Below are 26,420 nucleotides of genomic sequence, written 5' to 3' on the forward strand. Positions count from 1 at the left end.
GTGGAGGGTTGGTGCCTCTAACCCCTGCATTGTTCATGGGTCAACTGTATTTCCCCCCCCCCCTTTTTGCTATACTTGCAATATGTAGAAGTTCCCAGGCGAGGGCTCTAACCCAAGCTACAGCAGCAACCCAAGCCAGCAGTGATAACACCAGATCCTTAACCTTCTAGGCCACAAGAGAACTCCTTCCTTCCATCTTTTCTATCTTTGTCTTGAGGGTCCACTTCCATGGAATTGTGCAGTAGCACAGGGAGCTAAAACTCTGAGAAAATCCCAAATTTTTGAAGAAAGAGAGAAGAACTGGGAAAAGGAGTCCTTGAGAGCCAGAGAGTGTGGGAGACATGCACAGAAGGCCAGATGGAACTTGTGATTTGAAACTGCTTAGATTGCTTGCTAAAATGAAAGTCAGCATTCCTCAGAGACTTTTTTTAAATGGCTGCACCTGTGGCATATGGAAGTTCCCAGGCCAGGGATTGAATCCAAGCTGCAGCTGTAACCTACACCACAGCTGCAACACCAGGTCCTTTAACCCCCAGTACTGGGCTGGGGATCAATTCTGCACCTTTTCAGTGACCTGAGCTGCTGCAGTTGGATTTTTTAACCCACTGTGCCATGGTGAGAACTCTCAGAGACTTTTTTTTTTTTGCCTTTTTGCCTTTTCTAGGGCCACTCACGTGGCATATGGAGATTCCTAGGCTAGGGGGTGAATCGGAGCTGTAGTCACTGGCCTACGCCAGAGCCACAGCAACGCGGGATCCGAGCCGCGTCTTTGACCTACACCACAGCTCGTGGCAACGCTGGATCCTTACCCACTGAGCAAGGCCAGGGATCGAACCCTCAACCTCATGGTTCCCAGTCAGATTCATTAACCACTGGGCCACGACAGGAACTCCAATCTCAGAGACTTTTAATAGGGCTCAGAGTCTCATGACTTAATATTCAAAATGGGAGTTCTGTCGTGGTTCATGGGTAGCAAACCCGACTAGTGTCTATGAGGATGCCAGTTTGATCCCTGGCCTCACTCAGTGGGTTAAGGATCCAGCATTGCCGTGAGTCATAATGTAGGTTACAGATGCAGCTCAGATCCCATGTTGCTGTGGTTGTGGCATAGGCTGGCAGCTGCAGCTCTGATTCAACCCCTAGCCTGGGAACTTCCATATGCTTCGGGTGTGGCCCTGAAAAAACAAACAAAAAATATTCAAAATGTCCAGATACAATCCAAAATGAGTCAACCAGGAAATTCTGATCAATTTCAAGGGAAAAGATAATCAATAGATATCAACCCTATAATTACCTAGATATTGGAATTATTAAAGACTTGAAAGGGAGCTCCTGTCATGGCTCAGCAGAAATAAACCTGACTAGGATCCATGAGGATGCAGGTTCAATCCCTGGCCTTGCTCAGTGGGTTAAGGATCCAGTGTTGCTGTGAGGTGTGGTGTAGGTTGCAGGTGCGGCTCGGATCTGGCATGGCTGTGGTGTAGGCCAGTGGCTTTAGCTCTGATTCAACCCCCAACCTGGGAACCTACGTATGCCTCAGATGCGGCCCTAAAAAAAGACTAAAAAAAAAAAGACTTGAAAACAACGAATACAATAACCATGCTCTATAAAGGTGAGCATTCTTTTTGTTTGTTTTTTAGGGCCGCACCTGCAGCGTATGGAGGTTCCCAGGCTAGGGGTCCAATCGGAGCTATAGCTGCAGGCCTACACCACAGCCACAGCAACGCAGGATCCAAGCCGGATCTGTGACCTACACCACAGCTCATGGCAACTTAGATCCTTAACCCACTGAGCGAGGCTGGGGATGGAACCTGCAACTGTATGGTTCCTAGTTGGGTTCATTTCCACAGCACCATGATGGAAATTCCAAAAGTGAACATTCCTGAATGGAAAGGAGAAATGTGTGTGTATATATATATATATATGAGAGAGAGAGAACCATTGAAAATTGAAATGACAAAGTACAACATGTGAAATAAAAAATTCATGGGCTAGGCTCAATGGTAGAATGGAGATGTCAGAGGAAAGGGTCATTGAACTTGAAATAATTCAGTAGGAATAATCCCAACTAAGAATAAAGAGAAAAAGATTGAAAACAAAAATAGCCCCACTGACCCATAGGACTGCATCAAAGGATCTTATATTCATGTCTTTGGAGTCCCTGAAGAAGAGGACAAAGGGATTGGTGCAGAAAAATTTTGAAGAAATTATGACCGAAAACTTCCAAATTTGGGGAAAGACATAACTTTACAGATTCAGGAAGCTCAGTGAAGAGTATGCAAGAGAAACTCAAAGGAATCCACACCAGCTCATAATGAAACTGCTGAAAATTAAAGGTAAAGGAAAACTCTTGAAAGCAGTTTGGGAAAAAATGACACAATACACATAAGGAAATTTCAACTTAAAATATTGTAGATTTCGCATCAGAAAACACAGATGTTGAAAAGAGTGGAATACCATCCTGTAAGTGCTAAAACCAAAAGAACTGACAACTCAGTATTCTCTATCCACTAAAAATACCTTTCAGGAGTGAAAAGGAAACAAAGACTTCCTCAGATGAAGGTAAGCCAAGAGTATTTGTCATCAGCAGACCTACTCTAAAGGAAATATTAATGAAGTGTTTTAGGCTGAAGAGAAATGATACTAGAATGATCCCTAGGGCAGCCACTATAATAACATCTTCATAGTGCTGAAAGAAAACAAAACCCACAATTGTTAACCCAGAATTCTATGTCCAGCAAAAATAGCTTTCAAAAACAGGTGGTATAAAGACAATTTCCAACATACGAAAGCTGAAAGATTTAATCTGTAGCATGTTGTTTTTTGCTTGTTTTTTCCCCTCTGTCTATGGACCTAAATGTAAAACCTAAAGCTATAAAACTTCTAAAAGAAAACATATGGAAAAATCCTTGTGAGCTGGAATTGGGCAAAGACTTTTTCGATATAACATCAAAAACATGACCCATAAAATAAAAAGGCAAACCACAAACTGGAAGAAAACATTTATAAATCATATAACATAAAGGACTGGTATCTAGGACATAAAAGGGCTTTCAAAATTCAATAATGAGAAAACAATAAAAAGCATGCAAAATATGTGAATAGATGCCACTAAAGAAGATATACGGCAAATAAAGCAAATGAAAAGATGTTCAGCATTATTAGTCACTGGGGAAATGCAATTTAAAACCACGGTTAGATACCACTCTACATCTTTGAATTGACTAAAAATTAAATAGACTGACTTCACCAAATACTGCCAAGAGTGAGGAAGAATTGGATCTCTCATGTGCTTCTGGTAGGAATGTAAAATGGTGAAATCATGTTGGAAAACATTTTTGCAGTCTGTTAAAAAGTTAAACAGGTATCTACCATAAGATCCAATTCTTCCACTCCTAGATATTTACTCAAGTGAAATACAGCAAAAATTAAATGGAGGCTTCTGTTTTCTGCTTGGGGGTATAGAGATTTAGAAAGAGCACTATGCCCAATGTTTCAATGAAAAAGAGGCTGAACAAATAGCAGGTTCACTAATTTATCTAAATTCTTCAGTGTTGACATCTCAGAGTAGCCAACTGGCTCAAAACCTAAAGAGAAACCAAAGCCTGCAGCATTAGATGAGATTCAAGCACTGGTTTAATGGACAAGATGTGGCTGATACCAGTGAGATTACTGAATTGGTGGAGACTGAGAATGCACTGTCAAGAGAGACGAAAGCCCCTGGGTGCCACAGATGCAGGGGGGGTCTGAGCCTGTACTGGCTTGTTGGCTTTACTCCATGGACCCAACTGAGTGCTTATACAATATTTGGGAGAGTCCTGAGGATGGGTCCCTCAGGGTAAAAAATTGGGAGCAGGAAACAGCTGCTATCCTGACAGGAATATTGAAGTCCCTTTGGATCCTTTCTCTGTTTTCCCTCTGGAAGAAAAGCCTTAATCTCTAGAAGGAACGGCAACACACATTCATCTTTCGATAGTGGTGAAAACTCATTGCAGCCATGGGAAGGGAACAGGGGAAAAACTTTCTACCACTGGGGGAATGACAAGAATATGCACTTGTCAACTACAGTTCTGGAAAGGGCAGAAGTACTGACTGTGCTGCAATCCTAAGATCCAGGACTGTGGTGCCTGCCCAACCACAGGCTTAATTAGAACAGCAAAGAACACCCTCCCATCCCTCCTTCCCCCAGCATTGAGTGACAAGTAACTTGCAAGCGACCAATCGACTCTGAAGGGCTGGGTGAAGAAAATACTAAAAGCAAGGGTAGATGTCAAAAAAGAAATGCCCTGGCACACTGCCCTCAGTGGAAACATCAAGTGTCACTGGAGGAATTTGAAGCCAAGCCTACGGAGCACAGTTACCAGAGCAACAAGACACCAAACCCAGTACAACTCTCAGAGGTTAACTCAAAACACCTGAGCTAATGGCTTAGCAAGAAGGAAACGTGCCCCCACTTCAAGACAAGAAAACAATTTATATCAGTGTCTGCTCTCCTGCATGAGAGGTCTGACTCAAGAACAAATTAAAGAGATTTCCATTGTGGCTGTGGGTTAAGAACCTGACATAGTATCTGTCCGTGAGGATGCAAGTTCAATCCCTAGCCTCGTTCAGTGGCTTAAGGATCCAGTATTACCACAAGCTGTGGTGTAGGTTACAGATGCGGCTCAGATCCAGTTCTGATTCAACCCCTAGCCTGGGAACCTCCACATGCCACAGGTGTGGCTGTAAAAAGAAAAAAAAAAAAAGCAAATTAAAAAGCATTAAAAAAACCCTCAAAGAATACTTGAACAGATATAAAGTTATCCCATTTTTGGATAGGTCAATTTAACATTATAAAGATTTAAATCTTCCCTAAATTTATGAATTCAGTGCAATCCTAATATAGTTAGAAAAGTTAATACTAAAGTTTATGTAGAAAAACAAACATGTAAAAATAGCCAGGAAATCACTGGAAAAGGGAAAAACCACGAGGCAGAACCAGCTCTATCAGTCAGTAAAATACTAAGGCCTATACAGTTGGAACAGTGTGGGACTGGCAAATGACTAGACAAAGAGACCAATGCAATAAAATCATGTGATGACTTTGTAAGGTGTTACTGTCGCCATGCTGATCTACATTTTTCAGAATTCTTTAATACGAATGGAAAGTACAGACTTAGACCCAATTACACATGGAAATTTATTCATTTATTTACTTACTTTATTTTTTTGGCCACATCCATGGCATGTGAAAGGTCCCAGGCCAGGGATCAAATTGTGCTACAGCAGTGACAATGCCAGATTCTTAACCCACTGAGCCGTGAGGGAACTCCTACACATGGAAATTTAGTATATAATGAAGGTGGCATCTATAATCACTGGGGTAAACATGTACTTTTTAATACATGATGCTATGGGGAGTTCCTGTTGTGGCTCAGCAGAAACGAATCTGACTACCATCCATGAGGATGCAGGTTTGATTCCTGGCCTTGCTCAGTGGGTTAAGGATCCAATGTTGCCATTAGCTGTGGTGTAGCTGTAACCTACACCACAGCTCTGATTCCGTGTTGCTGTGGCTATGGTGTAGGCCAGCAGCTACAGCTCCTATTCGACCCCTAGCCTTGGAACTTCCATGTGCCACAGGTGTGGCCCTAAAAAGACCAAAAACAAACAAACAAACAAAACCCCCCAAAAAACAAAAACACTTGATGCTAGGACAATTGAGTAGCCACTTGGAATAAGATTAAAATCAGATCTGTATTTCACATAAATAAATGTCCGTGAGGAAACTCTAAATAGATAAGGAATATATACTATATATATTTTTTAAATGAAACCATACAAGTACCAGAGGAGAGCGTGAATGTATTCTGTGGCATGGGGAAAAAGTTTTGTAATTATGGCTAAAATCCAGAGGCAGTGAAAGAAAAGATTCAGAAATTTGACTACATTTTTTTTTTAATTACATGACTAAAACATCATAAAGTATAGTATAAACCAGGGGTTTGCAGTTGTGATGTAAAGTTATTAATTTATATTGTCATGGTGTCCTGTATGACATTGCCACTCATTTTATGGTAAAAGGGGAATGACAGTGGGCTCATGATTAGGAGATCCAGTAGTTTTACTTGATTGTGCTTCACCTAGGACCTGACAGTCTAATGCCATTATGGGATAGCCTATTGAATGCTCAGCTTAGGTAGGTTGGAGGTAGGACCCTGTGAGGTTGGGGAATCCTCCAAGATGCTATATAAGCATTGTATGGTACTGTCACCAGGAAATAGAATAGGTGGGTCCAGAAATCAAGAGGTAGAAGTAGGACTGGCCTCATCACTCTCACTCCCAGTGACCCACTTATAGAATTTAGGCTTCCCATTCTCACCCTGAATGTGAATTAGAGGTCTTGGTTCCAGAGGACAATGTTTTTAAGGGATGAAAAGGAAGAAGCATTCAACTCATTGACTTCTGGTTCCCATTGGTTGTGGATTGTCTTCAGTAGAGAAATATCCCACACTTCTGGATTGTACGTGTCTGCGTAACAATTTGGAAACCTAAGGCATTCCACACTCCAGCATCAGCGATTCTGGGGCAGGAAGTGAACCAGTTTGCACATTTGAAATGATCACTACTGTTGGGTCACTATGTATTCTTTGTGCTAGTGGATCAGCAGGTAACGAAAGGAGCTGCTGTTCTCATAAAAGTGGTTGACCATGATACCTACCAGGAGCTAGGATTGTTTCTACATAAAGGTGACAGAGAGGACTGTATCTAGAATTCAAGGTTTTCTCTTGAGTGTATTTTGATGTGTTCGTTCCTGGGAAGATGGTGATTAGAGAATAGAGAACAACCAATAGTCCAACAAAGGTAAATCCAACAAAGGGCTCAGATCCCTTGGGATAAAGGTTTGAGCCACTTACCAGACACATAACCAAGATGAGGTGAAGTGCTGACTAAGAGGGAAGGGAATAAAGAATGGGTGGTTATAGGAAGGAGATGATGAATATCAATTACGGCTTTGAAATGAGTTGTAGCAACAAAGGTTGAACAATGTGCTACTCATTTTCCTGCCTCTTGTAGAAATATTGCCTCTTGTAATCTAGTGATAGATTAGCTTTAATGGAAGTCACGTTCAAATGTGAGAAGTGCAAAGGGTGGACTGTATTGGGTGCCACTTTTGTGCCATCTCCCATTTCTTCAGTCCTATCTTTGATCCAGCTGTGGTTCTGGTCAACATTTTCATGCAAGGTCCAGCTCACTTGCATCGATAGTGCCTCAGTTCAACTTGTGCTGTGTGTTTTGCTTCCTTATCCTACAGTTTCACCAGCATTCCCTGAACTCACATGTGTGAGTGTTAACATATGAATGTTAAGAGAGTGGGGACTTAATAACACTCTGGAGTTAATGCTCTACCAGGGGCTTAGAGCTAGTGAAATAATTCATTCCTTTTCATCCCTTGACTCTGTGGTTTCTGAGATGTATTTCATTAGGCTCCTCAGAAGATTAGTCTTTAAATTATCAGTTGCTTGTGGCAGTGACACGTTAGAGAAAACTTGTTTTTGTTGATTTTTCCTCCTCTGGTTTACTCCCTCATCTTTAACTTCTCCCTCTGAACACATTCCCGAATAAACTATATGTAAGCCTTCGCTATCAGGGTAGCCCAAGCTAGACAGAAGAATGGAGCAGGGGTTGGCAAACTGTGGCCCATGGCCAAAATTCTTGCCTCATTTTGTAAGTAGTTTTATTGAAACATAGCCATGCCTTTTTGTTTATGCATTGTTATGCCTACTTTTGTGCCATCAAACAAGCAGAGGAGAGAGAGGCCTCAGAAGAACCAAACTTTGCCAAGCCTCAGTTTTTTTATCTAATTGGAAGAATGCTAACATCTGTAAAAAAGACTGGTTGATAAATTATTTATATCCAAACAGTGGAAATCTGTGCTACCATTAAAGATATTTTAGATATACTATTTAGATATTTAAAAATATATAAACATATAAAACTTTAAAACATCTGCCAATATGGAAAGATTTTCAAGTTATTAAGTAAAAGTTATGCCATTAACTAAAATGGAAGGTTCCAGAAGAGTGGCCAGCCATTGGCCTGCATTTTAATAAGTTTCTATGGTTGTGTATATTTTAGAAACTTCCTTAAAATATAAGCAACTGTTCACAATGGCTGTCTCTTGTTGAGTGGCTCTACAGGCTAGGGTGGGTGAAGGAGATTTAGACTTTATATTTTATACTTTTCTGAATATTTTGAAAATGAATTATATGAATGAAATACTTTAATAATTGAAAAATGAGAGAAATTGAAGGACTGTTGTTGGATAGTCCGTTTAAGGGCAGTATAAATGCACAGAAGACAAGAGAAGGAAGGGTAAAAAGTGAATAATATAAAGGCTAAACACCTTTTAAAATTAGGCACCAGAAATTTTGTAGCTCAGTCCACACTTCTCTGCCTGTTTTTGCAACTCTGCAAGAAAGATCTGAAACCATTGACAGAGCTGTCAGTTTAGCAAACCATTCCTGAGAGACCTCACGAAGTAATCATTTGAGTCGGTTTCTTTTAAAATGTCTGATGGAGTTCCCTTCAGGGCTCAGTGGAAACGAATCTGACTAGCATCCATGAGAATGCAGGTTCGATACCTGGCTTCCCTCAGTGGGTTCAGGATCTGGCGTTGCTGTGAGCTGTGGTGTAGGTCGCAGACTCGGCTTGGATCTAGTGTTGCTGTAGCTGTGGCGGCCGGCTGCTATAGCTCTAGTTCATCCCCTAGCCAGAGAACCTCCATATGCTGTGGGTGTGGCCCTAAGAAGACAAAAAAATAAAGTAAAACGTCTGAGTTTTTGGGATTGTGGAGGATTTCAGCATGAGGCTCTCTATATCACTTTTTTTTTAAATGCCTGTTATCAGTATCTAAAATTATGCATGTATTTAGTTTATGTGCTTATCTCTTTTACTGCTAGAATGTAAGCTCCATGAAGACAAAGACTTTGCTCACTGCTATATTAAGATTTAAAATAGTCTTCTATCCAATAATTTTTATATTATCCAAAGAAGACACTCAATAAATATTTGTTGAATCAGTAGTTGCATTGAGATACTGATGGGGACAAGTGGAATTAGCTAGGGGTGGACTCCACAGGAGAGAAGATTTTGATCTCATGGTAACTAATTTGACTTTTCTCAGTCTGACTAAGGACATGACTGGAAAGGAAGATGTGTACCGAGGCCCAGCCATCAGGGCTCTCTGCAGAATCACTGATGTAAGTTCTTGCTTTCCTGAGGTATCAAGGGGGACCCGTGTTTTTCTGCAGGTGGCAGTGGGCTTCCCTGGTGAGAAATGTTGAGTCATTAGCATAAGAGCAGCGTGACCACCAGAAGGGCTATTGTGGCTCCTGGCTTTTTTCTTTTTTCCTTTTGTTTGTTTCAATTAGCCTATTTCTCTCTATATTACCCTCATGGACTTTTGTCATATTTAAGGCACATTTGCTTGCAGGAAACAAAACCCTTTCAAATTTAGCTTAAAACAACAACAACAACAACAACAACAACAAAAACAGCTCTCTCAGAATTTGAGGTGACGCTTACAACCAGCTACCAGAACAAGAAATAGAGCAGCTTTAAGGAATTCAGCAGCAAGATCTTTAGATAATTGCTGTTATGAGCCATCATTTATCAGGCTCAAGCCCTTTTATTTAAATATTTAAGACAGGCAGTGTGATTAGCTTATGTCCATCTGGGTCCAAGTCAGGTATATAACCTTGACTAGTAGTCTGTTGTATTGGGGAGGGATGAGGTTATAGAGTATGTTAGGCTGTCCCTGTCTTGAAACTCTGAGCAGGAAAGGTTAAAATGCAGGACAGGCTAGATATTGCCAAATACATTGAATAATACTTCGGCTACATTCATAATTGGGTGTATTTTGTGTAGTGTTTTCAAGCTTTTCAAGTTCCCAAGGTTAGGCTAGATTAAATGGTAAATCTAGATCTTAGAAGGAATAATAGAAACCTTTTAATATTTTTGCTGCTCAATTATTGTTATTTTGATGGTTTTTGTTTTTAGCATTAAATTGGTCCATGCCAGGGCTAGCAGTAAGACTCTCTTCATCTAAGTATTGATCTTGGTGGGTTTATGTATCTTTATTTGCCACCACATTCCCAGTGCTAAGCTTTCTTCCAGATAAGTTAAAAAACTTTATTTTCAGAGGATTTCATATGGAGAACTCAACATAGTAGTATAGTCCACATTTACTTACTTTGCTTCTTTCTTCTTTTTTTTTTTTTTTTTTTTGACTGCACCCTTGGCATGTGGGTCAGGGATCAAACCTGCGCCACAGCAGTGACCCAAGCCACTGTCGTGACAATGCCAGATCCTTAGCCCACTGTGCCACAAGGGAACACCTACATCTATTTATGTATCCAGAATAACCAGAGATTGTAGTTAATTTGTAGGACTCTGGAATCCATATAAAAAATATGTCTTACACATAGAGGTATCTTCAGGACTTCAAAAACAGCTCCCAACCCCATTTAGGAACTTCCTTTATAGTATCCTGATAGGATCAGCCTCAACTTGTGTATTTCCTCCAAGATGGGATTCTCCAATTTGAGACAGTTTATTTCATTGTGTGTTATTCCTCTTCCTGAAATACACTTAAGTATTCCTTCTTGAAGCTGCCATTTGATTGTCTGGGTGTTGCCTTCTGGGGTATGATTACTCTGTTATATGATAAACCTTTTCATGCATTCTAAACATTTGTACAGAAACAACTATATGACTGGTTTTTATAAATCATATCATTTTGCATGAAGATGTTTTGCTTCAACAGCTTTTTCTTTATGAATGTTCTTAGGGAACAATGTTGCAAGCCATTGAAAGATACATGAAGCAGGCCATTGTGGATAAAGTCTCCAGTGTATCCAGTTCAGCATTGGTATCTTCCTTAGTAAGTGAACAAGTGATTGCCTGGTTCTCATGCATGGTGCAGTTTCTAGTTGCAAAAACAAAGTATCACTGTGATTCTCTCACAAATGAAACATTAAAAGATATGTACACATTACTGTTACTTTATATAAGATTGCTATAAGAGAAGAGCACTGAGCAATTAAAATGGGCAGTTAAAAACATGAAATGTTCATATGTTTGAAAGTTGGTGGTCAGCAGAAAGTTATGCTGTACACATGATATAGATGGGGGTAAAGGTGGACGGGGGATTAGGGAAGAAGCTGAGAATTAATCTCTTTCTTTAAATCTGCCTTTATCACCTGCCCTTCTAACCTCCCTTCTTTGTCCTCTGCTTTTGTTGGTGCCCTGTGTCTCCAGTGTCCTTGTGCACAAAGTCTACTGTCCCACTACTAAATTTCCTCCCAGGAAGTGCTCTTTGTTTTAGTAGTATCTTTTCTTTCTCTTTTTCATCAAAACAAAATTTATTCATGATGGCCTATCACTTTGTATTTGATTAAAATTGGTTACTAATGTGTGAATGGATTGGATCATCTGAATCACAGGATTCACTGGTTCTGGAATATAACTGATCAGGTTTTATAGCAGGTACTCTACTTTTTTATTGTATTCTGTTTTTTTTCTTCCAGCTGAGTTTCCTGGAAGTAAAACCTATATGTTAACATTATTTAAGTACCATCCTATTAATGATCCAGTCCCTTCCTGTCCTTCCTTCTCATTACTTCCCTTTATATACCTCTCCGAGCCCACAAACATATACTCGACTATGCAAAGGGGTCTTAAAAGTGTTTCAGTTTATTAGTTGTCTCAGAGGCTTAAAATAGACTTGTAAAGGAATTCCTGCTGTGGTGCAATGGGATCGGTGGCATCTTGGGAGCGCTGGGACGCAGATTCGATCCCCAGCCCAGTATGGTGGGTTAAGGATCCAGCGTTGCCATGGCTATGGCCTAGGTTGCTGTTGTGGCTTGAATCTGATCCCTGGCCTGGGACCTCCGTATGCTGTGGGGTGGCTAAAAAAAAGGAAAAAGACTTGTATGGAGTTCCTGTCGTGGCTCAGCAGAAACAAATCTGACTAGCATCCATGAGGACATAGGTTTGATCCCTGTCCTTGCTCCGTGGGTTAAGGATCCGGCGTGCTGTGAGCTGTGGTGTAGGTTGCAGATGTGGCTCACTTCTGGCGTTGCTGTGGCTGTGGTGTAGGCTGGCAGCCACAGCTCTGATTCGACTCCTAGCCTGTGAAACTCCATATGCCAAGGGTGCGGCCCTAAAATAAAAGACAAAATAAATAAATAAAAAAGGCTTGTAAAGCTACGAAGTTGTTTGTTTTTTTTCTGGAAATGTCTGTTAGTGATTTTCCAAGAAGGCTAACTCATGTTTCTAAACTTTTAGTGACCGTGTATGATCTGTTCTCAATTTTTTCTGTATTTAGCACATGATGAAGATAAGCTATGACGTCGTTAAGCGCTGGGTCAATGAAGCCCAAGAAGCTGCTTCAAGTGATAATATTATGGTCCAGGTACTGTCATTGAATCACCTTAACTTAATTCTCCAGATATGCTTTCTTTAACCCTACGTTTTAGGGGCAGTTTATTGATTCCCCAGATGTGTGTTAGCTAAAGGCTGATATTAAGCAGACCATTAGCGCACATTCCTAAGTAAATGTCCCACTGATTATGATTACCACAGAGGCCCTGCTAGTGTTCAGTGGAAGCTGCAAGAATGTTTGAGAAAAATTCTTACCTTCATTGGTAGTTTGAGATACTCATTCCAAAGGTGATAATTCATTTCACTCCTTTGTTTGGAAAATAATTTGTGAAGAAGGATGTTCAAGCCCAAGCTTCGGAGGGCTTCATTATAGTAGACATTATAAAAACAGTAATTTCCACTTTTTTAAAGCTTTACAAATGTTTTGTTGGAAAGATCTCCATTTGATATTCATTAGGCTGTTCTTAATTAAAAGGAACAAGGTTAAATTCTTAAATGGCAATTTTATGTAAAGTACCCCATTTGTATTTGAGAGGGTACTTATTTATCCCCTTTCAATGTTTACAACTTCTCCTGTTAGCGTAGTCAGTTATGAGGAAATAGAGTAGTAATTTTTCCCTTGGGAAACATTCTCACCCTCCTAACTCTGATCATTGTGTTTTTACATAAAATGCCATGATAATTACACCCCTTAAGCTTACTTTAGGAGATTAATCCTTAAACTACTAACATAACCGCAGATGATTTAAAACCACTAAGAAAGACCTGTAACACTGGTAAAGCCTTGGACCTGAGAGCCTTTAAGGATGGATGGGGCAACGGTGAGCCTGCTAGAGCCATCTTCAGATTGTATGTCACCTCCTTAATGCTTACCTAATCTGAATTAACAGCTTCTGAGGGCAAATTAGAAACTCTTCTCTTTTCAATCATGCCTGTGTTTGATTCAGTATGAAAAGGGTATTCTGTTTCTATACATTAGACCTGGGTGTCTTTTATTAAAAATCTAGTTCTGTATGAATTTATTTTTATGTAAGTTTTATTCTCTTCCTACTCAGCTTTCTCTCTATTTTACATTCTTTTTCATGTTCTTTAGTACCATGCATTGGGAGTTTTGTATCACCTTAAAAAGAATGATCGCCTTGCTGTTTCTAAGATGTTGAATAAATTTACTAAATGTGGTCTCAAGTCACAGTTTGCTTACTGCATGTTGATTCGAATTGCCAGTCGCTTACTAAAAGAAAATGAAGAGGGGTAAGTGTTTTCACCTAAACATAAGTAATTTTCCATTTGCTGGTTAACATACCTCACAGTTTATTTCCTTTATGAATATTTTTAGGGAGTGTTGAGTTTACAGATGGATTTGGTATTTTCCAAATTAAGGAAAAAAAATCATGGGATTCCAAGTAACACAGCTTTTATTCTTAACTTAATGTATGCTCTGGTATATGTACTTAATAGTTTATGATTTCTGATAATACAATTAATAATAAAGTGATAGTGAACAAAAAATACTTGTAGGGTATACAGTAATTAAATATGAAAACTGGAAATGACATTAAGAGTCACCGTGTTTATCCCTTTTATTTTTATAAAAGAGAATGTTGAAGTCTGCATTTAATGATTTATTTAAATGATTTATTTATTTAAAGCACACAAGGGAGAACAGTAGAATTACGCATTTGTAAGGTTCTTATATTATTCATGAAATGTTATATTATCTGATGGTAGACTGATATTATAAGGATGAATATTGTAATCTCTTGAGTAATCACTAAAAAAATTAGGAGATGAAAGTAAATGTCAACAGAGAAGATAAAATGAATTAAAAAAATATTCACTTGAGATTCCTGCTTTCAGTAATGGTAGGGAAGCTTGGTCATATTAGCCCTTCTGCAAATAATGATTATATCATTAGTACAAAACTATGCTCCCCTGAAATAGGAAAACCTACACTAATTGAAAGTACTGGTGACTGGTGAAAAGCAGGCAAAAATGGAGAGAAATTGATGCCTGAAAAACAGAAGCTATACTGGCTGAGATTTGTGGGTAGCTGGCTAATTTCTAAGGGCACTTCACACAGTTCTTGGCTATGGCATCAAAGAAAACCATAGTATTTACTGAACAGTGGGGTCAGAACACAATTTGAAATTAGAAGAGTGATAAAGATTTAGGGTATAAGTCCCAGGAAAGAGGGAGCCATGGGTATGTGAGCCTCAAAATCAATTTTAAACTCTGCAGAAATCCTTGGCTGACCATTGGACTATGCATGTACGAGGGAACACTCTAGGAAATGTGACAAAAAGCAGTAGGTTTCAGCTGAAAGAATTGAATGGAGAATTCAATTGCAGTTCACCATGAAGGAGATAATATTTGGATTTTGATCCCAGCCAAGTTAACTAACTGCTAGAGAAACATTTTAAATTCTAGAGTCTTTGTCTTATAACATTCACAGTGTCTATATGTAGTAAAAAAGAAAAAGATTAAATTGCGAAAAGTGCAAAGAATTTGGAATATTTGACCGATAGTTAAGAGAAAAAGCAGTCAATAGCAACTGACCCTGATATGGCCCAGGTATTCAGATTAACAGTTAAAACCTTAAAGCATGTGTTGTAAATTTGTTAGACTTTAAATGGGAAACAGAGTAAATGAACAGAGGACATGGAAACTTAAAAAAGGAGCTAAAAAGAAATTTTAGAACTTAGCACTATATCAGAATTTAACCAGAGAAGCAGAATACATAGGAGATAAAAATATAAAGACTTTTTTTTTTTTTTTTAATAAGGAAGTAGCATATGCAGTTTTGGTGCTTGCTAGTAAGCAAGTCCAAAATCCATAGGGTAGAGTGTCAGGAAAGGAAGGTCACAGGCAGTCTAGAACTCATGGGTACAGATCAAAGCTGCTCTTCACTGGTAGAATTTGTCATCCCACATTTTACTGTAAGCAGCAAGAGAAAACCAGGTCTTTACCACTTTTCTCAGAAATTACCTCAAATAAATATCCAAGTTCATTTACAAGTTCTGCTTTCTACATAACTGCAGGACACAGTTTAAGATCTCTGCGAGTACATAACAAGGATCCACCTTATACTGACAAGTTCCTGACTCCCTTCTGATCCTCCAAGAGCAGCTTTCTAAAAGCAGTCTATGAGCCCTCACTGGTTGTCCTTTAAGACTAAATTTTTTAGTTTTCAAATTTTCTAAAATGACTTCCATTCAAGGCATTTTATTGTTATTTTTATTTTTAGGGCCACTTCCTCAGCATATGGAGATTCCTAGCCTAGGGGTCTAATTGGAGCTACAGCTTCAGGCCTACGCCACAACCACAGCAACACCAGCTCTGAGCCGCGTCTGTGACCTACACCACAGCTCATGGTGACACTGGATCATTAACCCACTGAATAAGGCCAGGGATCGAACCCGCAGCCTCATGGTTCCTAATCAGATTCGTTTCCGCTGCACCACGACAGGAACTCCTCAAGGCATTTTAGATTTGCTTCTTTATGCTCATCAAAATTCTTCCACTCTTAGAGTTCTCTTGTAGTAGCACAGTGGGTTAAAGATCTAGTGTCATCACTGCAGTAGCTTGGGTTGCTGCTGTGGGTCGGGTTCAATCCCTAGCCTGGGAAGTTCCATTTGCCATGGGTGTGGCCCAGCAAAATTCTTCCAGCCCCTACTCATTATCTAATTCCAAAAGCAGTTCTATAATTTTAGGTATTTGTTATAGTAGCACCTCACTTCCAGGCACTAAAGTCTATTAGTGTTTTATTGCTGCCAAAACAGATTGCCACAAATATAGTCATAACATCCATGATCTCACAGTTCTGTAGCTTACCATGGGCTAAAGTTCAGATGTTGGCTAAAGTCCAGTTGCTTACTGGAAGCTTTGGGGAAGAATCCACTTTTAATCTCATTAAGGTTGTTAGTCCGCTTCACTTCTTTGTGGTCATAAATTGTAGGTCCCTGTTTCCTTGCCAGCTGTCAGCCAGGGGTTGGTCCGTGCCATGTAAGGTAACACAGTCACAGGTTCTATGAAGGAAAACATGGATATCTTTGGGAAGCCATTCTGCCTGCTACAAGTATAGTAATTAAATGGATAATTTGTTGGATGGGCCTAACACCAAACTAGAAATGGCTAATGAAAGAATCAGAGTTAGTTTGTTTGAAGATAGTGCTATAGAAACTTAACTGATTTGTAGAACATAGAGATAACAGATTAAGGAAAAACAAACAGAGCTTCATAGAACTGTGGGATAATATCAAGTGGCCTACCACTTTGATATGAAATTGGACTTCCTGAGGGAGTATGAGAGAACAGAGCAGAAAAGATATATGAAAAAATAATGAACAAGTATTTCCCAGTATGCATTTATTCTAGAAGTGCAAGGTTGATCTAACAATCAAAAAATAACGTAATATTCCTTAAAGAATAAAGGAGAAAATTCTTAACATCTTAATGGATGCTAAAAAAGCAGTTGATAAAATTCAGTGGCAATTCGTAATTAAAAATCTCTTTTCAAAGCAAATAATAGAAGGAAACAAATCCTTCTGTCATTTATTTGCATTGTTCATTTGCATAGTGTTTCCCAACTCTTGTTTTGTGTTCTTATTTCTCTTCTCTGTGTGTGTCTGTATGATTTTATCAGGGATTTTTTAGCTTTCCCCTCAGTTGTGTTTGCCTCTTCCTGGTACACTCCGACCAAGACCATTAATAATAACCAAGAAATTCTAACCCAGGCACTCTTATCCTCCAGATTTTGCATTTATTGGGACTTGAGGGCTATTTCCTACAGACACAGGCAGCTACTGAGATCAGCCATCCCAGTAACTGGCCATGCTGCCAACATGCCAAAATGAGTTTGATTCATTTCCAGAAAGCCACAGTAGAAACCCGATTTGATGCCCACCTTGTTATAACATTTTAATACGAATAAGTACAACTATGTAAGCAAAACTGACATCTAACTTCCTGGAGTAACTTTCATTGGGAGAAACTCATAGACTGGAGCAGTACTGGTTATACTGGGTCCCACCTTGCCCTTTCATTTTAGTATGGTGTACAGAGGTCTATCAGGACCATTTTTCTCACTCTGAGAGAAGGATGACCCACAGGCTTTGAGACTTTTAAACTGCATTAAGTACAGAAGCACCAACCATTCCCTGTCATGATTAGGGGTGGGATACAGAAATAAAGTAATGTGGCAGACTTATCTGAGGCCACAGAAATAAAAAAGTTCTGGAGAGACTTATAAACAAGTATATGCCAACAAATTGGATAACCTAGAATGTATTTTGACAGCTTAGCATATATTTTGAGGAAGACAGTGCCCTTCCCTGGTATAATAAGGGGCTGGGATCCTAACCTTGCCAAATGTATGACTTGACATGCTAGTAGATCTCTCCATGTCCACCTTTAGGGTTGGGGAAGTACCAGCTCCTTCTTCAGCATGATAGGGAGCTCCAGTCCAAGCTTTGTGGTTGACCAGAATCTTACACATTTGGCTGGGTCTAGTTGTTATGGAGGTTCCTGGGAATCCAACTTCTTTTCAAAGTGGCCAGAAAGTCAGTTTCGACAAAAGAATATACCCCTCACTTGGAAATTTTCATAGTTTCTCTGGCAGTTATTTTTGATTTTGTATGTGTATTATCATAGATGGCATTTCAAAAAATTATAGTTTTTGCTATAATCTTAACTTTTTGTTCTGCTTTTATGGTTTCCTGTAAGTTTTTGTATCCCATGTTTTTGTTTGTCTGAAGATATTTTCTAATTTCTCTTTTGATTTCTTCTTTGACCCATTGGTTGTTCAAGAATGTGTTAATTTCCACATATTTGTAAATTTTCCAATTTTCCTTTTGTTACTGATTTTTAGTTCCATTCTCTTGTGGTTGGAAAAGATACTTGGTATGATTTTAATCTTCTTGAATTTGTTGACTTGTTTTGTGACCTAACATGCGATCTGTTCTGGAGAATGTTCCCGGTGCACTTGAGAACAGTGTGTATGCTGCTGCTGTTGGGTGAAATGTTCTTTATGGGTCAGTTTGGTCTGTAATGTTATTCCATCCACTGTTTCTCTACTGATTTTCTATGTGGATGTTTTTTATATCCATTATTGAAAATGGGGTATTGAAGTCTTCTACTCATTGAATTACTGTCTGTTGTTCCCTTCATATCTGTCAATGTTTGATTTCTATATTTAGTTTTTTTGAGAATTGTTTTGACCATTCTGAATCCTTTATATTTCCATATACATTTTAGGATCAAACTTTGAATTTCCACAACAAAAAGCCTGCTGGCATTTTGATAAGGGTTGAATTGAATAGAATAATAGATCTATTCTGGGTAAATTAATTTGGGAGAACTGCCATCTTGATAATATTGTGTCTCCAAGTCCATGAACAGAAATTGTTTGTTTATTTAGATTTTTCAGCAGGGTTTTGTAGTTTTCAGTGTAGAAGTCTTGAATTTTTTTTTATTAAATTTATGTTTATTCTTTTTGATTCTGTTATGAATGGAATTGTTTTGTTTTTGGATTTATTGTCACTAATGTATAGAAACAGTGATTTTTGCATGTTGATCTTATATCCTGTAACCTTGTCATGTATTCGTTCCGTGTGTGTGTGTGTGTGTGTGTGTGTGTGTGTGTGTGTGTGTGTGTGGTATTCCTTGGGATTTTCATGTACAAGACCATCTCCTCTGTGAACAAAGACAGTTTTACTTCTTTCTTTCCAAACTAGATGTCTTTAATTTCTTTTTTACCTAATTATACCATCTTGAACCTTCAGTACAATATTGAGTGGAAGTGGTGAAAGCAGTTATCCTTGCATTGTCCTTGATCTTAAAGGGAAAGCATTAATAAGCATGATTTTAACTGTAGATTTTCTGAAGATGCTAAGTTGAGGATATTCTCTTCAGTCCCTAGTTTTTTGAGAGTATTTCTCATGAATGGGTGTTGGATTTTGTGGATTGCTTTTTCTGTATCTATTAAGATGATCTTCTGATTTCTATCCTTTTAATTATTAATTGGTATATAACAGAAATTGATTTTCTGATATTAAATCAATTTTGCTTTCCTGGAATAAATGCCACTTTGTTATGGTATATAATTCATTTTATGTATTGGTGGATTCAGTTTGATGATATTTTGTTAAGGAGTTTGTATCTCTGTGTCAGGAAGGGTATTAGTCTGTAGTTTTCTTGTGAGAATGTGTCAGGTTTTGTTACTGGATAATACTGGTATCACGTCATTAGTTGGGAGGTAGAGTACCCTTATATTTTCTGAAAGAGTTTGTGAAGAATTGGTATTATGTCTTTAAGCATTTGATAGACTGAGCCAATGAGCTATTGTGACCTTCATTTTTTTTTTTTTGAGGGAAGATTTTAAATAACTAACTCATAGGTCTGTTTAGATTCTCTATTTTTTTGTGAGTCAGGTTTGATAGTGTGATATTTCTATGGATTTTGCCATTTCATCTAAGTTATCTAATTTATTAATGTATAGTTGTTTATAATATTCTCTTAAAAACATTTGAATTTCTTTAAGGTCACTAGTATTATCCTCTACTTCATTCCTGATTTTGGTAATTTTTTTTTTTAATGTTTTTTGGGGCCGCACTCACAGCACATGGAGGTTCCCAGGCTAGGGGTCCAAGCGGAGCTGTAGCTGCTGGCCTATGCCGCAGCAACATCAGATCCAAGCCGCATCTGTGATCTACACCACAGCTCACAGCAACGCCAGAGCCTCAACCCACTGAGCAAGGCCTGGGGTTGAACCTGCAACTTCATGGTTCCTAGTCGGATTTGTTTCCACTGAGCCACAATGAGAACTCCTGATTTTGGTAATTTGTATTCTTTCTCCTTTTTCCTTGTTTAGTCTAGCTAAAGGATTGTCAATTTTGTTAAATTTTTTCAAAGAACTAACTTTGGGTTTCATTGATTTTTCTTTGCTGCTGTTATTTTTCTGCATTCTAGTCCATTCGTCTCTGCTCTGATCTTTTTACTTCCTTCTTGCTGTGGACTTGGTTTACTCTTCTTTTTCTAATTTCTTTATTGTGGAAACTTAGGTTATTTATTTGAAAACTTTCATTTCTGGTATAGGTGTTTACAGCTTTAAATCCCCTTCCATGCATTTTTTAAACTACATTTCTTAAATTTTTATTGTGTTTTTGTTATCAGTTTCAGATATTTTCGTGTTTTCCATTTGATTTGTTCTTGATCCATGAATTACTTAGAAATAAGTTGTTTAATTTCCAGATATGGGGGATTTCCCTGATTTATTATTTGTTATTGATTTATGATAAAGTTGTGGTTGGAAAATATGCTTTGATTTCTGTCTTTTAAATGTATTGAGGTTGTTTATGGCTGGCATTTAATCTATCTTTGAGAACTGTTTATATGCACTTGAAAAGAATGTATAATTTAAAATGACTGGGTTGGATGTTCTGGATTGAGTTGGGGAGTTCCTGTCATGGCTCAGCGGAAACAGATCTAACTAGCATCCATGAGAACACAGTTTCAATCCCTGGCCTTGCTCAGTGAGTTAAAGATCTGGTGTTGCTGTGAGCTGTGGTGTAGGTCGCAGTTGCGGTTTGGATCATGCATTGCTGTGGCTGTGGCATAGGCCAGCAGCTACAGCTCCAATTGAACCCCTAGCCTCAGACCTTCCATATGCCATGGATGCGGCCCTAAAAAAAAAAAAAAAAAATAGATTGAGATGGGTGATTAAATTGTTCAAGTCTTCTATACCCTTAATAATTTTCTATCTAGTTGTTCTGTCAACTGTTGGGTAGGTGTAGACATCTCTGTTATTATTAAGTGATCAGTTTCTTCTTTTGTGTTAAGTTTTGCTTCATATATTCTGAGGCTCTGTTGTTAAGTGTGTATGTTTATCATTGTTATATCGTCCTGACATATTGACCACTTTCTCATTATGATGTGTCTCTTTTTGTCTCTAATATTTTTGTCTTAACTTCTTTTTGTCTGATATTAATATAGCCGCTCCTGATTCCTCATAATTACTGTTTGTATGGCATATCTTTTTCCATCATTTTACTTTCATTCCATTTGTATCTTTGAATCTAATATGTGTCTCTTGTAAATAGAATATTCAGATATTTGGATCTATGTGTTTTTTTTTTTTAGGGCTGCACCCATAGCATATGGAGGTTCCCAGGCTAGGGGTTGAATTGGAGCTGTAGCTACTGGCCTACACCATACCCACAGCAACGTGGGATCTGAGCCACATCTGTGACCTACACCACAGGTCACGGCAATGAGCTGATGCTTAACCCACTGAATAAGACCCAGGGCTTGAACCTGTGTCCTCATGGATACTAGTCAGATTCATTTCTGCTGAGCCACGATAGGAACTCCTGGATTTAGCTTTTTCATCCTATCTGACAAATCCCTATGTTTTGGTTGGGGTGTTTAGACCATTTACATTTAATGTGATCATTGACAAGATTGTATTAATCTTTGCCATTTTGCTTTTTGTTCCATATAAGTCTCCTGTCTTTTTTGTTCCTCTTTTCCTCTTTGACTGCCTTCTTTTGTGTTAAATAAATATTTTCAGTGTATCTTTTTAATTTCTCTGTCAGTATTTTTACTTTTTAAAAAGTGGTTTCATTAGGGTTTAGAACATGCATTTTAAATTGACTACAACCTACTTTAGATTAAGACTAATTTAATTATAGCGAAATATAAAATCTTTGCTCCACTGTAGTTCTGTTCTCTCCCTGCTCCTATTTGCTATGTATATTACATGTGTATGTATTATAAATCTAATAATATGGTTTATAATTATTGTCTTAATACAGTTTTATGTTCTTTAAATTAATTAAGAAGAGAAATGAAAAAGTTACGGAATTATTATAAAATTGATGTTAATTCACATACTTACATTTCTCATTTCTCTTTGATTATTCACATCACTATTTGGAGTCAATCTTTAAGTCTAACAGACTTCCTTTAATATTATAAATCAGGTATGTTAGCAGTGTATTCTCTCAGTTAGCTGCTTATTTGGAAATGTCCTTTTTTAGCCTTCACTTTTGAAGATAGTTCTGTTGGATAGCGTTTTATTTATTTTTTTTAATTTCAGCACTTTGAATATGGCATTCTCTATCCCATTGTTTGAGGTGAAAAACTAAGCCATCAATTGTATTGTTGTTCCTCTGTACAATGTGATGAATAGCTTTGATCTTGCTGCTATCAAGATTTTCTCTTTGTCTTATGCTTTCTGCACTTTGACTCTGGTGTGTCTGTGTGTGGATCTTTTGATATTTTTCCTACTTGGGATTCTTTGAGCTTCTCAACTGTATAGATTAATTTTTTAATCAAATTTTGAAAGTTTTTTGGGTCATTATTTCTTTAGCTATCCTTTTGTCCCCTTTGTCTTTCTCCTTTTCTTCTGGGACTGCTATTGTGAAAATGTTGGTATACTTGGTCATATTCCACAGGTCTCCAAGATTCTAAGTTTTTTTTTTTCCTTTCCCCTTCATTTTTATGTTCCTCAGCTGGATTCTCAGTTTACTGGTTTTTTTCTACTGTTAGTGCAGCTCAGGTGTTGAATCAGATTTGAAATAAAAAAAAATTGTTTCTAAGCTTTCTTTTATTTAAAAATTGAAGTATAGTTGATTAACACTTGTGCTAGTTTCAGGTGTACAGTAAAGTTATTCATATATATGTACACATAATTTTTAAGATTATTTTTCATTATAAGTTATTGAATATTGAATATTCAGTATTACAGGTTATTAAATATCATTCCCTGTGTTATATAGTAAATCCTTTTTGCTTGTCTATTTTATATATAGTAGTGTGTATCTGTTAATACCATATTCATAATTTATCCCTTTCCCTTTGGTAACCCTAAATTTGTTTACTATGTCTATGAATCTGTTGTATAAATAGATTCCTTTGTATTATTTTTTTTTAGATTCCACATACAAGTGATATATAATATTTGTGTCTTGGCCTGACTTACATCACATAGTATGATTTTCTCTAGGTCCATCCATGTTGCTGCAGATGGCAATAGTTCATTCTTTTCTATATTCCAGTGTGTGTGTGTGTGTGTGTGTGTGTGTGTGTGTGTGTTTATGCTACATCCTCATCCATCCATCTGTATGTCTTGTCTGAAGTAAATAGTGCAGCTGTGAACATCAAGGTGCATGTATCTTTTCAAATTAGTTTTTGCCTTTTCTGGATATACACCTAGGAGTGAGATTGCTTCATTGTTGGGTAGCTCTATTTCTATTTTTTTTATTTTTATTTATTTTTAATTTTATAATTTTTATTTTTTCCATTATAGCTGGTTTACCATGTTCTCTCAATTTTCTACTGCACAGCAAGGTGACCCAGTTACACATACATGTATACATTCTTTTTTCTCACATTATCATTCTCCATGATAAGTGACTAGGTATAGTGCCAGTGCTATACAGCAGGATCTCATTGCTTATCCATTCCAAAGGCAATAGTTTGTATCTGTTAACCCCAAATTCCCAGTCCACCCCACTCCCTTCCCCTCCCCTTCCCTCTAGACAACCACAAGTCTGTTCTCCATGTCCATGGTTTTCTTTTCTGTGGAAAGGTTCATTTGTGCCATCTATTAGATTCCAGATATAAGTGATATCATATGGTATTTGTCTTTTTCTTTCTGACTTCACTTAGTATGGGAGTCTCTAGTTCCATCCATGTTGCTGCAAATGGCATTATTTTGTTCTTTTTGATGGCTGAGTTGTACTCCATTGTATGTATATACCACATCTTCTTAATCCAGTCATCTACCGGTGGACATTTAGGTTGTTTCCTTGTCTTGTGAATAGTGCTGCACTGAACATGTGGGTGCATGTGTCTTTTTCAAGGAAAGTTTTGTCTGGGTATATGCCCAGGAGTGGGATTGCTGTGTCATTTGGTAGCCCTATGTATTGTTTTCTAAGGTACCTTCATACTGTTTTCCATAGTGGTGGAACCAATCGACATTCCTCCCAATAGTGCAGGAGGGTTCCCTTTTCTCCACACCATCTCCAGCATTTGTTATTTTGGACTTATTAATGATGGCTGTTCTGACTGCTATGAGGTGGTACCTTATAGTAGTTTTGATTTGCCTATATCTCTAATAATCAGGGATGTTGAGCATTTTTTTCATGTGCTTGTTGGCTATCTGTATATCTTCTTTGGAGAAATGTCCCTTCAGTTCTTTTGCCCATTTTTCTATTGGGCTGTTGGCTTTTTTGCTGTTGAGTTGTATAAGTTGTTTGTGTATTTTAGAGATAAATTCCTTGTCAGTTGCATTATTTGATATTATTTTCTCCCATTCTGTAAGTTGTCTTCTTTTTTTTTTTTTTTATGGTTTCCTTTGCTGTAGAAAAGCTCGTCAGTTTGATTAGGTCTTATAGGTTTATTTTTGCTTTTGTTTCTGTTGCTTTGGGAGACTGACCTGAGAAAACATTTGTAAGGTTGATATCAAAGAATGTTTTGCCTGTGTTCTCTTCTAGGAGTTTGACTTACATTTAAGTCCTTAAGCCATTTCGAATTTATTTTTGTGCATGGTGTGAGGGTGTGTTCCAGCTTCCTTGACTTACATGCAGCTGTCCAGTTTTCCCAGCAATACTTGCTGAAGAGACTGTCTTTTTCCCACTTTATATTCTTGCCTCATTTCTCGAAGTTTATTTCTGGGTTCTGTATTCTGTGCTTTTGAGCTGTAAGTCTGTTTTGGTACCAGTACCACACTGTCTTGATTACTTTGGCTTTGTAATATTGCCTAAAGTCTGGGAGAGTTATGCGTCTTGCTTGGTTTTTGTTCCTCAGGATTGCTTTGGTAATTCTGGGTCTTTTGTGGTTCCATATAAATTTTTAGATTGTTTGTTCTAGTTCTGTGAAAAATGTGATGGGTAATTTGATAGGGATTGCATTGAATCTATAGATTGCTTTGGGTAGTAATGCCATTTTTACAATATTAATTTTTCCAACCCAGGAGCATGGAATATCTTTCCATTTCTTTGAATCCTCTTTAATTTCCTTGATTAATGTTTTATAGTTCTTAGCATATAAGTTTTTCACCTCCTTAGTCAGGTTTATTCCCAGGTATTTGATTTTTTGGGATGCAGTTTTTAAAGGCATTGTATTTTTGTATTGCTTTTCTAATATTTCATTGCTAGTATCAGAAATGTGACTGATTTCTGAATGTTAATCTTACATCCTGCTACTTTGCTGAACTTTTTGATCAGTTCGAGTAGTTTTTGGGTTGAGTCCATAGGGTTTTCTATATATAGTATCATGTCATCTGCATACAGTGACAATTTTACCTCTTCACTTCCTGGATACCTTTTATTTCTTTCGTTTGTCTGATTGCTGTGGCTAGGACTTCCAATATTATGTTGAGTAACAGTGGTGAGAGTGGGCATCCTTGTCTTATTTCAGATTTTAGTGGGAAGGCTTTCAGCTTTTCTCCATTGAGTATTATATTTTCTGTGGGTTTGTCCTAAATGGCTATTATTATGTTAAGGTATGTTCCCTCTATACCCACTTTGGTAAGAGTTTTTATCATGAATCGATGTTGGACTTTGTCAAGTGCTTTTTCTGCATCTATTGAGATGATCATGTGGTTTTTGTTAATGTGGTATATGGTGTTGATTGATTTGCATATGTTGAACCATCCTTGTGCACCTGGGATGAATTTCATTGGTTGTGGTATATGATCTTTTTTGTATGTTGTGGATTTGGTTGGCTAAAATTTTGTTGCCAGTTTTTGTGTCTATGTTCATCAAAGATACTGGCCTATAGTTTTCTTTTTTGGTGGTATCTTTGTCTGGTTTTGGTATTAGGGTGATGGTGGCATCACAGAATGTCTTAGAGAGTGTTCCTTCTTTTTCAACCTTTTGGAAAAGTTTAAGGAGGATGGGTGTAAGTTCCTCTTTGTATGTTTGGTAGAATTCACCTGTGAAGCCATCTTGTCCTGGATTTTTATTTGTAGGGAGTGTTTTTATGACATATTC

At 37.9% G+C, this 26,420-nt stretch overlaps 1 protein-coding gene across 2 annotated transcripts in view; it reads left to right on the forward strand.

Annotated features, from left to right (window-relative positions):
• The window catches only part of COPG2 (COPI coat complex subunit gamma 2), a 119,339-nt gene that overhangs the window by 28,285 nt on the left and 64,634 nt on the right, over positions 1–26,420 (forward strand). For both annotated transcript variants that reach the window (XM_047763525.1, XM_047763524.1), the window contains exons 6-9: positions 9,167–9,242; positions 10,832–10,924; positions 12,371–12,457; positions 13,520–13,677. In XM_047763525.1, the coding sequence (XP_047619481.1) occupies positions 9,167–9,242; positions 10,832–10,924; positions 12,371–12,457; positions 13,520–13,677 (414 nt within the window). The remainder of the gene's footprint in view (positions 1–9,166; positions 9,243–10,831; positions 10,925–12,370; positions 12,458–13,519; positions 13,678–26,420) is intronic.

Source organism: Phacochoerus africanus, chromosome 16 (assembly GCF_016906955.1).
Source record: "Phacochoerus africanus isolate WHEZ1 chromosome 16, ROS_Pafr_v1, whole genome shotgun sequence".
NCBI lineage: Eukaryota > Metazoa > Chordata > Mammalia > Artiodactyla > Suidae > Phacochoerus > Phacochoerus africanus.